At 38.1% G+C, this 12,704-nt stretch overlaps 1 protein-coding gene across 4 annotated transcripts in view; it reads right to left on the bottom strand.

Moving 5' to 3' along the window:
- FGD6 (FYVE, RhoGEF and PH domain containing 6) overlaps nt 1-12,704 on the bottom strand; it is a 122,696-nt gene that overhangs the window by 108,163 nt on the left and 1,829 nt on the right. For all 4 annotated transcript variants that reach the window (XM_045084826.1, XM_045084827.1, XM_013054194.2 and 1 more), the window contains exon 2: nt 6,457-8,857. In XM_045084826.1, the coding sequence (XP_044940761.1) occupies nt 6,457-8,857 (2,401 nt within the window). The remainder of the gene's footprint in view (nt 1-6,456; nt 8,858-12,704) is intronic.

The following is a 12,704-nucleotide window of genomic DNA, read 5'->3' as shown; positions in this document are numbered from 1 at the left end:
AAAGCTTACAAAAGTAATATACAAAGCACAGGCATTAGTTATGAATGCTTGAAATAGGAACATACTTACCCCCTACATAAGAATATGAGCCTAGATTTGGAATTCCCCTGATCTACCTGAAGGGATAGTGAGTCAAAGTTCACCTTCTCTTCCTCTTCATCCTGTTCCTTCCCTCTTTTAATATTTTCCTCAACACACTCCCCTCTACCTTCTTGAATGTACCAGCATTTAAAAGTTATAAAAACTTTATTTTATTGCTCTGTTTTAGCATTGTCAGTCTCACTGCATTTTTTTCATATATCAGAAGCTAAGTAAGTTCTTGTGTGCTGGCTAGGAACCCAAGACTTACAATTACTTCTACTGCAAAAATGCCTTGAATTCCAAACATCCTATTAGTAGGCTCAATCTATATACAGATTGATGGATTATCAGATTGTCTTTACCTCTCAGGTCCTTACAGGAATTAAAAATGCTTAGGAAAAGAATGAGGACCTCCTTGTCCCTTCCCTACATGTGCTCTTTCCCGAAAGGTTCATATTGAGAACATTTTTCCAGGAAATCGGTCAGAAGCTCATTTTGCAAAGCGATTTCTGTCTCACTGATACAAGTGACAGTAATTTTACAAAAGCAGAATCATAATATGCTTGGCTAAATTATAAAAATTCTAGACTTTTACTATTCAAAAAGTCAATAAAAACAGCAATGGAAAACCAATCATTTCTAAATGTGCAAATATCAGCTATCTCAAAATAATGTTTTTTTATTTAGAGAGGATATGTGTGTATGTGTGTGTGTGTACCCACAATCACAATGTAGGATATTTGTTCTATCTCTTGACTAAAAATATACTTCTAAAAGTATAAAGTCACATTCTACCACATAAAAGCATATATATTTGATAAAATATCACTGATCTGTTTTGGCAAGAAATGAGACCAGAGTGATAGAGCTGCAGTTTCACTAATTGCTAATAATTAATTTGGAAGGGAAAAAAGAAAAGCCTATTGCCAAGAAGTAAAATCCATCGCAATGAGCTGCAGTTCCAAATGTAGGGTAAGTATGTAAACAAACAGATTCGCCAAAATTGTGTGTTATGATTCCAACACAAGAAAGATAAAGAGCCATGCGAATTTTCTACATTTCCTGAGCTGGTGCTGAAAATAACTCAGAGGAAAGGGCTTCTTTTGAGATATAGGAGGCCTAACCTTCACCCTCTAACTGTGCATAATATCGGTGCTATTGAAAGACCCCTCCCCTAGAAGATAGATAGGATAACTAACCGCTTGTTTCCTTTTCTGTGAACCGTTGGCTTTTAGGCGTAAATTAGGTTATTAATTGCTTATTAATTGCTCTTTTGCCCTTCTGTAACTGCTTGGCTTATAGAAATAATAGAAGACGCCATGATGGCATTCCTCCCTTCCCCCTTCTTGTTCCCCCTCCCTGCCTCTCTCCTCCCGCGTGCGGGCCCTCAGAACCAATCAGCTTGTTCCCCCTTCCCGCCTCTCTCTTCGCGCACGGGTCCCCAAAGCCAATCAGCAAACTCCACGGGTATGCCTTTTTCAAAAGTTCTAACTGTCAACCAATCAGTTGCGCCCCACCCAAAACTTGTTTGTACCTGTCTATAAAAACCCGGCACCACCCCAGCCGGGTGTGCTCAGCTAGCAGGAGCTGCTGACCACCCGCAGGCGCCTGCGTAACAATAAAGAACCTCTTGCTGATTGCATCCAGTGGCAGTGTTGGATTCTTGGGTAAGGGGATCCGCGGGTCTTTCACTATGACAGGATGAAAATGCTTAGTAGGGCTATTCATTTATACTTTAATCATTATAGTAAAATGCAAAAACACCACCAGATGGTAAATGCAACCCAAGAGAGGTATCTTCTAGATGGGGTCTGATGATTTACAACACATAAGTCATTACAGGATTTTAGAGGATTTATAATTTGGCAGTTTGTTCAGCCCAGTTTTGTATTTAAAATGGGGAGAAAATAAACAAAAGCGTAATTCTTTCATCAGAAACAAGAATCTACTGATTAATTAAGAAGAAATTATTCTGAAATTTATTTTGAATCCTGGTACTTTAGGAAAACCTGAAGATAAATCAAAACCTGTCAAGTGATGGGGACTTCTGGGCAAAGTTTCAAGAAACAGCCATTCGCACTGGCTGATTCCATTTCCTCTCTTTGAAATCCTCAGTCTGCAATGCAGCCCCCAGAGCACCAGTGAAGTTAGAAAATGACCTCCTAAATGCTAAATTCAATCATGTCCATTTTATAAGCCTAGGGTCAAGTGTTACCAAATCTGTGAGGTTATCTTTAATACCTTTCTTGAGGTATAACTCAGACAGAGCTTGGATCAACAGAACCATGTTGCCCTATAATTGCTGCCTCACAGGACAGAAGCTCCTGGGAAATGCCAAACCCCCCCCACCCCCCATTTAGCTCTGAAGGCAAAGTGCTTTACACATGGTCAAGACTGTGGAATAAATAAACTGAAGGCTTGCCAAGTTACCGAGGAAAATCCAGTAATCATTCATTTTCTTTGAAGTGCTTATAAAAAGAACTAAAACAACAGAGGAAAAACCTAGAAAGGTTCCAAGGAAAGTTCTTCTTGGTTAGAGAATTTAAAAATCTGCTACAATTTCAAGAGGAAAATCCCCTTATTTGCACACTATTATTTTGCTGATTTGTCTGTAACTCTTTAATATTAAAGGCTCACATTTATTAAATTCCCTACAAAAATCAAACTTCTTAAATAAGTAAATGAGCACTGATTAACATGCGTGCCAGTGAGAGAGAGGTGTCAGCTAGGTATTTTAGGATAATCATGCTTGAAACATTTCGGCAAAAAGAGCTCATAACAACACTTAAATGGCACCAGAATGCTTGAGTTACTCACAATCTTGCTCCCAACAAAACTGCTTTTGAGAACCCCAGCAGTAAGCAAATGGCAACCTATCTGAGAATGTGTAAAGCAACTGTTTCTATGGCCAGAGGAATTCCCTTCACTCTCTTTTACCTTCTTTCAGATTTGGCTATTCACCTTTCCCTGCTGGAGGGCTTCCCAGAGCCACTCCTTACCCCCATCAACTTCCTGGATGGCTTCCCAGAGCCACTCCTTACCCCCATCAACTCCCTTCCTCCTGCTTTCTCCTACTTATTCTTGCCGGAGGTCATAAACTCAATCAGCAGAATCTCGCAGGGGAGAATGGGGAGGGAAAGAGAGGGATAGAACAATAAGGAGGAAGGAGGGAAAGAAAATCCATTGCACACTAAATCCCAACCACCCAGCCTTCCCTTCTCCTTATCACTCCCAATGCCTTGCAGTCTTTCTCAAAGCAAACCCAGCCCCCAATTTCCTCATTCTTCTTTAGTCACCTCACCCTTTCCACAAACACTGCCATCTCAGACCCAGGGGATTTGCTCCTCTGACACCGTGCTCAACCCCACCCTGGCTGGGCGAAGATCCTGCCCCAGCACAAACATGCACTGGGAGGAAGAATTCACCTAGGAAAGGGGAAGGGAAAGCCAGGATAGTAATGGTTAATATAATGTAGATGCTAACCTGGGTCCTCTACCAACATTTCCAAAACTCCTTCTTTGGGCAGGCAATACACTCTAAGTTCCAAATTATCATGAACTTTTAGAACACAATCTTGTTTGTATGAGGACTACATACAATTATTTCCTGATAAATTATAAACATGTTATGAATTAGTAAATATTAAGCTGTTGGACTCATGAAACATCTGTACTCTAAAGAACGTGACCACATGAGCCACCCCAGGGCTGGCAATGTCTGTTTACTAATCCAGAATCTGGTTGGTTGTATATGTGGACTCTGAAAAACCAGTTAAGTCTCGTAAACCAGCCCCTAGGAAAGATCCAGAATCTCTTTCCTGAGGATTGAGAAACTGTTAAAGACACTTTTTTATTCACTTCAGCAGATGAGTCTTAAATAGGGTTCATCTGTGTTTTTTCTTATCATTTTAGACCTCTACTGCGTTGGACTTTAAATCAATTACTCCAAGGCAGAGGTCTTAATATTTTCAACTGCCAGACTGCCAAACAGGATGTCCATTTGGATCCAATCGGCTCATCCGAAATGCAGGTCCCACTTCTCATTTACCTTGTTTTAAGGTGTCCAGGTATCCTCCTCATGAAGGCTCGGATTTTGCTTTCTTTCATCTATTCAATGTTTTAAAAAGGTACACCCTCCCAGGAAAAGCTGTTAGTCTGACCCTACAACTGAAGGCTTTGGATTCAGCTGGCACACTTCAAGTCACTCAAGCCTGGCTCCCTGCTCCAGGCCTAGACTAAAATCTCCATGGAAAGCCAATTCAAAAGCAGAGCTCTCTCAGTCTCTACCAGGCTGCCCTACTTCACAGCCTGTAACCTGTCCAAAGCCGCCCTCAGTTTCCTGTGGCCTTGAGAAAGAACCCTCCTTACCAATGCTGTGCAGCTGCACTGGCTGGCTGTGTACATTAACCCCTTCCAACCTGGTTTCCCAGCAGCACCAGAGCAGCAGTGCCCTCACTGCGTAAGAAGCATACCAGAAAATGGACAAATTCCAGAAGTTTACAGCTGGTGTTAGTAATAATGACAAATCCTTGGGATTTAAGCCTGAAGGCCAATGGGAGGGCGAAACCTCCAATTTCAAGAAAAACACTCCATCTTAGCTAAGGATAATCATATATCATAAAGAAGCCAAATTAATTCCTCTTTCACCCAGATACACACAGACACATACACACCCACATAATATACAAAAACATATTAAAACAGGGCAATCCCAACAAAACTATTTCATGGAGACAAGAACAAGCATGAGAACACACATTTTTTTTTAAACTGGATACTTAATTTCAATTCTCTGTCAAAATATTTATGCCAAGGAAAAGACTTCTGCCTAAATACTAATGTTCAGAGTAGACAGTTGTAAGCAGAATGGAGTCAGCTATTAGAAAAGTCAGGCAAGGAAGCTAAGTATTTTATGGCTCAGTGGAGGAAGGGCACAGATGATGAGTAAAGAAACATGCTGGGAAAGCATTTGAAAGCTAAAAGAAATTGGAACAATTTTACTTGGTACTATAAAATTTTGCTTGACATTTTTATTTATTCCATTCACCTGATAATTCTCTGATCCTCTGCTATGTCACTATTTCTACAAAAGTCCCACTGTAAGTACTCAAAGGTTACTTTGAGGTTAATGACCTAAGAGCATGAAGACTTCAAAAAGGGCCTATGTGCTTTATGTTATACACACAACACTTTAAATGCAATGCGAAGGCCCTCTTTGAGACTACAGAGAGAGAACAAAGCTTCTGCAGTGTTTACTTTCCTTCTTTTTCATTCATTCTTTCACCCAACCAACACCTACTCATCCCTCCAAACCCCATTTGGCCCCATAAGGGATAAAAAATATGACTCATTTTCAACTAAGAATATTAAAATAAAATTGTCTTAAAAAAAAAAAAAGATACAACTCAAAATCTTGGTGGAGCTTAAAACTGAATACAGAATATCAGACTGTATAAGCTATACCATAAGACAAATGGAGATAAAACCTATAAAGATACCACAGCATAATGGGGAGATCAGAATAGGAAATAAACACTTCCTACTAGGTCTGTAAAAGCTTCATGAAGTCAACGGTTGCTGAGCTGGACCATCAAGGACAGTCAAGGTTTCAATAAGAAAGTTGGAGAAGGGATACCAGAGGTAGTAAACACATATTAAAAAATGAGAAAGAAAAGATAATAGCTTTCCATTTCCTGTGTTTTTCCTATATCCATATGAAGCCAGCAATTAGTTTTCAAAAAGCAAAATAACTAATCGTAAGAGTAGGAAATTTTGTAAATTTCGAGGTTTTAACTGACGAGGACACCATAGGCAAATGCATGGATTTCAAACTCCACAAATTCCTTTTTCTTTCTTTCTTTTTTTTTTTTTTTTTAAGTAGGCTCCACACCCAGTGTAGAGCCCAGTGTGCGGTTCAAACTCATGACACAGAGATTAAGACCTGAGCTGCGATCGAGTCAGACACTCAACTGACTGAGCCACCCAGGCACCCCCAAACTGCACACATTTCTTACACCTAACAAATAAACGTCACTGATCTGGCCAATTTCCTCCCCTAAATTCCTGCTATTCCTTCTACGTTGGTGCTTTGGAGGCCTGCAACCTTGCTGTTCTAGGTCTCCTTTGTACTATCTACACTACCACTGGTTCAAATTCTTTGAATCAGATACTAAAATAAGTCAGCTATTTCAAGCCTGCATTGAAAATACCCATACTGACTATGATAAAAGAACACTGCAGTTTGAAATAATTTAATATGTGCTTAACTAAACCACTCTCTTACCAAGTGATTTCCCCCCATCTCACAGCATTCTTGGGAGGTTAATTTCAGTAATAAATGCAAAAGCACAGTGTCCATCTGGCACCTAAGTGTTACCTGGAATGCTGATGTCTGGGTCCAAGTTGCAACTGGCCACCTGGAGCTTCATATGGCTCTTCTACCTCGTACACATTTGCATCAGTGTCCTCCATGCTTCTGGAATTCTGCCATTCTAACTCGGGAGTTTTCCCTATGGCCATTATAAATGGCAAGTTTTCATACTCTGGTATTTCCTCATAATGGCGTACATTTTCATACTCTGGGGCACAGCCACTTGTGACAGATTTGCAAGGCGCCTGAGATAATGACTCCCTGGAGAGTATTTGGTCATCCAAAGACTCAGCTCGTGGTCCATTAGCTGCACTGGTCTGGCCCCGGGACTTCTTCCTCTTCTTTTGAGATTCCAAGCTATAGTTATCTGCAGAATACGCCTTGATGGGTTTACTTCTCTTCTCTTCTACCAACATGCCATGCCAATCACTTTCAATTCCTTTCCTCTCCCCACCTGAGAGGCTGCCTGCAGTTGCGTTTCCAAGCTGGCTATTCTTGGACCAAAATTTCTGGAAGTCACTTTTCATGAAGCAGATGGACAATTTCATGTTCAGCAACTTCTTTAAAGAGTTTTTCTTCTGAGTGTCTTTGCAAGGCTTAGTGCACCTTTCCGCATCCATAGCAGATAATGATTTTGCTCGAGGCTTAGTTATGGCAGTTGAAAGCTCACTATTTGATGATGTAGTGACAGACTTTAAGGATTCTGGGTTCCCCGAAAAGGGTAAAATAGGATGAGGTAATTTCCACACTGGCTTTTCTGAAGCCCGTTTAGGCATATCAAAGGAGGATGACATACTGAGGTTTTGGGCACATACATGCTGAAGGTGATTTCTTTCTAGACCTTTCTCTGAATTATTTTCTTCATTTGAGGGATAAGAACTTTTCTCCACAATCTCCTCTGAGGCAGCCTTTTTAAGCACTCCTGCAGCAGGCAAGCTGTGTCTTTGAGGTTTTTTGGGGACAATTCTTGAGGAATTTTCACCTTTTATTGTAGATTCCTTTTGTATTTGAGGGGCAGACACTCCCACATTGCAGGTAGTAGGCAAATGTTCATTGCAGGTTAATTTGAGCTGCTTTGGTAGGCTCATAGATAAAGTACTGTACCTTATAAAATTGGTCCCTTTGTCCACAGCAAGTGACATACTAGAACCATCTATTGTCTTGCTGTCAGAACTTAAATTAGAATCTGTTTCCATTTTTTCAAAGGAAGATGTTTCAGGACACACAGCTTTCTGTGGACTGACTAAATTTTGTCTGTCACCACTGCAGTCCACATTCAATTCACTTTTATTTCCTGGCTTCACTTTGTCCACCTGTTCCTGGTTACACAAAACATTATGATGAAGAACACTGATTTTATCGTTTTTCAAACCAGCTTCTAAAAGACAAGAAGAGTCACTGTCTAAATTCTCTGGTTCTTCAGTACTTTCACTAGGCACATCTACATACTTTTGACGTAACAGACGAGCAGCCCGTGTCTTTCTGGGCTTGGGGGTTGGAAATTTGGGAGTATGTGGTACTAAGTGAATTTCTAAGGGACCGAGGTCTTTGACTTCTGATTTCTTACTAACTCCATCTGAAGATAAAAAAGTACTACTTTTACCATTTTCCAGAGCTTCTTGTCCAGATGAATGAAAGCAAGTATTGCTTTTATCACTGCTAGGCTGATAGGTTTCATCACTAGGAAGCTGTAGGTGGCAATGGTGATGATCAGGAACTTTTTCAAAGCTGGACAGGGAAGGTGACAAATCTGCAAACTCAATTCTGAATTGTCTGTTGGAATTATAGCCATCATTAATTTCTGGGCTGTCTGTGGATCTGTGCTTCGGTAGGGAAATAAAAGGTGATGTTCGTTGTGTTAAAACATCTTTGAGCTTCTCTTCTAGGATGTTTGCCTTTAAAACGACTTCACTCTGGCTCTTGACATTCTCAACATTAGAATCACATCTACTCCTTGTTTTTACGGCTGAAGAGGACTCCTCAATTTTACTATATTCTAAGTTTTCATGCGTTTCCAGGGTCTCTAAAACAAGTTGCTTTACACACAAATTCTCTCTATTCCCAAGTTTATGGACACACTGAGAACTGCAGGAACACATTGGTAAAATATAATTACTGCTCTGATGCCCTACATTTCTACAGTCAGAGTTGTCGGCATTTTCAGGTAATTCCTGTTTGTGCTCTTCCAGGTTTACAATGATTTTCCTTGATGCTGACTGCCCAATGTCTCTAACAGGTGAGCCCTTCAGAACTTTTGGTTTCGGGGCTATTGCTGGTTTGGTTTTCTTTGTTGATGGTGGAACACTAGAAATCACAATATCGGGTTTGGGTGCAACAGGAGGTGGAGCTGGCTTATTATTTGCTACCACAAACTTTGGCTTAGGGGCCACTGGTGGCTTCTTAATCTCTAGAAAGGAAAAAACAATAATATGATGCTAAAAAACAAACAAAAAACGCCAAAGCAAAAGATGATAAATAAATAAATTTGATAACATTTTTACTTTTTTTGATAACATGGTGAGCTTGCATTTTACTAGGTAGATTATATTTCATTGAAGAGTCCACATTACTCCTGAAAATTCCTTAAATTGACCTTCAATTCCAATATACAAAGCTCTGGGTACAGTGTACATTTCTTAGCAAGTCCAATAAAGTTTTCTTCTAATTCTGGAACAGATTACCGTATCTTCAGTGGACACTAAATGAAATCATTGGTATAGAAGAAGAAAGTAGTATTTTAGTTCATCTGCTGAGTGCTGAATGAATTTGTCTCAGTTATATAGACATGAAACCCTTTAACATTATATATCAATAAGTAGTGGTATTCTTCTACCTCAGTGATATACCATAGAGTTGTCTAAGTGCCTTTTCTCAAGAATCTACTTCACTAGAACCCCCAAAACTATCCTAAAAAGGAATACAGAAATCAGAAATTTTCCAAACTTACAAACAAAACTAGTTCCTCTATATTATTTGATTCATTATGAAGTTGGTATTTCTCTGTATGGGGAATATTACTGGGAATTTTCATTATAATCCCTCACAGAGCTTTATTTTTTTAAAAAATCATGTGTGTAGGTTCAACTACATGTCTGATCAGTCAGAGTTTCTGGGCATACAGCCTGGACATGCGTACTTCTTTTAAGTTCCACAGGTGAATATACTGTGTTCCCTTTATTAATAAGCACTCTTCTAGAGCATTTCAAAGACAATTTCTACTGTAGCAATCCTTTCCTAACATTATATCAAAAGCACTTAACAAACACCTATTTTTCTTAAATAAATACCAATTATACTATGTTAGTTTTGTACAGACCTGGTCCTAGCCTAAAGTCACCTAACAAAAGCCTCATACAAAAGACCTATAAGATGAAAATTATATAGAACTCAAACATCTGGTTTTTTTTTTTTTTTTCAGTTCTTTTAAGTTTTTCCACCTATACTATCACTATCACCTAGTCACATTTCCCCAAGGACACCTGAAGTAAAAATACTTTATTTTATCTTAGTCTTACACTTCATGTTTGTTCTTCAACAGGATTTAAAGCTTAATAAAAGCTAGATTTACTGGAAAAAAAAAACCAATTTTTCAAAATATCTTTTGGACATTAAGTATTTGAATATACAGAGGCATTATACTTCATTTAGTGATGATTTTTTTTTTTTCAACAAAGGAAATTTCAAGAGAAGTCACAACATTTGGTAAGGTATTAGAGGAAAGTTGGGGTTGGGGGAGGATAGGGTGTTCTATTTCCTTTTACCAACCATTTTCCCAAGCCAAGGTCACATGATAACACATGCTTTCTCATTCAATTCCTGGGTGTACTGTCCTGATAAAGATAATAAAATACTTCCAAAATAAATTAATATAAATTCCCAAAGCTATACAATTTCAGTTAACTATTTAATAAGCACGTTATTTTTGTTTACGTAAAAAAAAACTGTAAAACCATTCAAAGGCTGAAGATAAACCTTGCTATAATAGTCTATTAAACTCCTGACCTATTAAGTCTTAAGACAAAGTAGGAATGCCCAAGGCATTTTCCAAACCTCCCACCCTACCCCAGATAATGAAACCTGACAAGCTGTCACGTTGACTTCCATAACCATTCTTAAAACATCCTACCTCTGGGATTTTTGAAGGACTTATAAAGAAAAAAAAGCCCGTTTTGCAAGATGGAAAGAGTTCTGGAGATTTGTTGCAAGGCAACTTGAGGGTCTTTAACACTACTGAACTATACATTTAAAAATGGCAAAGACGGTAAATTTATGTGTATTTTCCATAACTAAAAAATACCCCAAAGCAAAAACCCAGTCTCATCAAATCAATCTTTTACTTTCTGAATCTTAGTGTACTGTCAAAAGCCATTTAACCGATCAATTTTTGCGTTTTAGTTACATTGTTTTTTAATCTTTGGTATCAGTTTTACTCTTCTTTAAATGTGTTTTATGAGTCCTCTTCCAAGAGTCATAAATCCCTATCCTTAGTGTTGCAGAAATTCAAGTAACTATTTATGAGCTGTGGTTGATTCCCAACGAATATAGCATAGCATTATACACCTAACATTCAACACATACTCATTTAATTAAATAAATAACTGTGAACTTCAGCCTGCTACTCATAAACTGTGTATTGGAGGTAGCAGATAACATAACTCAAAGATCTGGTTGCCTCAGTTTCCTTGTAGATGAGGATGTGGAACAGATCTCTAAATCCTATATGATTCTGAGATTATAACTTATGTGATCCTTGCTTCAGGAGAATCCTTACTTTCTGTAGTCCCTTTTCTCCATGTGATATTTCTTCAGAATAATTTTGTCAGTCTTCACCACTAGAAGGCAAGCTCCAGGAGAAGAGGCATTTTAATACATTGCTCTATTCTCAATACTGAAAACAGGGCCTGGGAATAGACAAAGCTGCCACATATACATACCCTTTAATATGCCTCAGTAACAGGAAATTTCTTTTAAAAAAAATCAGTATCCATTTAAATGTAGAACAATATTTTGAAAAGTTAGCAGGAATCAGCTTCAGCAGGATTACTGAATAAGTTTTTAATTATTAGTAAGAACAAGTGTTTAAGTCACTGGTACAGCAATATCCAAAATCATTTCTTAGTAGTAGTAGTCGTAGTAGTAGTAGTATTTAGTGGCTCTATTTTGAAAGAAACACAACTCAAAAAATAAAAAGCCATTATATTACAGCCTGTTTCTGTCACTCTTGAAATAAGTGCATGATGTTTGGAAATGCACCCAGCACCTTTGGATTTTAATACTGTATCAACATTTAGACCCAAAAGCTGTAGAGCAAAGCAGCAAATCTTTTTATTTACACAGCTGTTTGGCTCCAGGGGAAAATAAGGTAAGAAAGTAAAGCACCGGTACCATTTTACTATTACAAACATACTTGTCATCTGTTACACACAGATGGCTGTGGTTCACGTACACACTTTCCTAGCTACTGGATCAGCCAAAAGGCAAAACACAGGCATTAATGAGGCTGTATCTGTTTTAAAGAATATAAAATATACACTGATGATCTCTTTCCTTTTTCACAAACTGACTAGAATAATTTAAAAATCTCTATTATGGGCATACTCATTCACAGATGCAGAAAAAAAAAGCAAGCTCTCCTTTAGGATATTTGTAACGCAAAATGTTCTACAACATTTCTTTAATTTTTTTATTTTTTATTATCTATCTTATTTTTTAAAATTAAGACAACCATCCCAAATACCACAGATTAGATTCAACATAAACATCCCCTTCCCCAACTACAAATAATATTCCTAAAGTTTTAAAGAATTTTATTATTGTACCAAAAAAAGCATCATAAAGAGCTTGTAAGAATGATGACCACATAATTTTGTAAGAAAAGAATGGAAATAAAACCCCAGTTTTCTTCCATATTCTCCATTTAGACATGAGAAAGAATTATAAAAAATCTCAACAGATGGGTGAACAAAAAGGTAGTTAATGCTTCTCAGCAAGCCAGGCTAAAAACCAACTAACTCAGCTAAACACAGGAAGTGTTCCTCTTTTAAACACCACAAAAATGTCTGTGGATTTCTTTAATTGTAAAGTTGATAAAATATAAAAATAGCTTGCATCATTCTCCGGTAAGTCAAATGAAAGCATCATAAACTTCCAGACCGAACCTTAGATCAGATTCACACATCTAAATGTCAACTTAAATGTTCCTGTACCTGTTCATTATCAACTGTTAGGGCTAGAACTTAAAATGATACATTTAA

This window comes from Mustela putorius, unplaced genomic scaffold, assembly GCF_011764305.1.
Source record: "Mustela putorius furo isolate JIRA1106 unplaced genomic scaffold, ASM1176430v1.1 tig00000788_pilon_pilon_pilon, whole genome shotgun sequence".
NCBI classification, from domain to species: Eukaryota; Metazoa; Chordata; class Mammalia; order Carnivora; family Mustelidae; genus Mustela; species Mustela putorius.
This window is presented reverse-complemented; position numbering and strand designations above follow the sequence as displayed.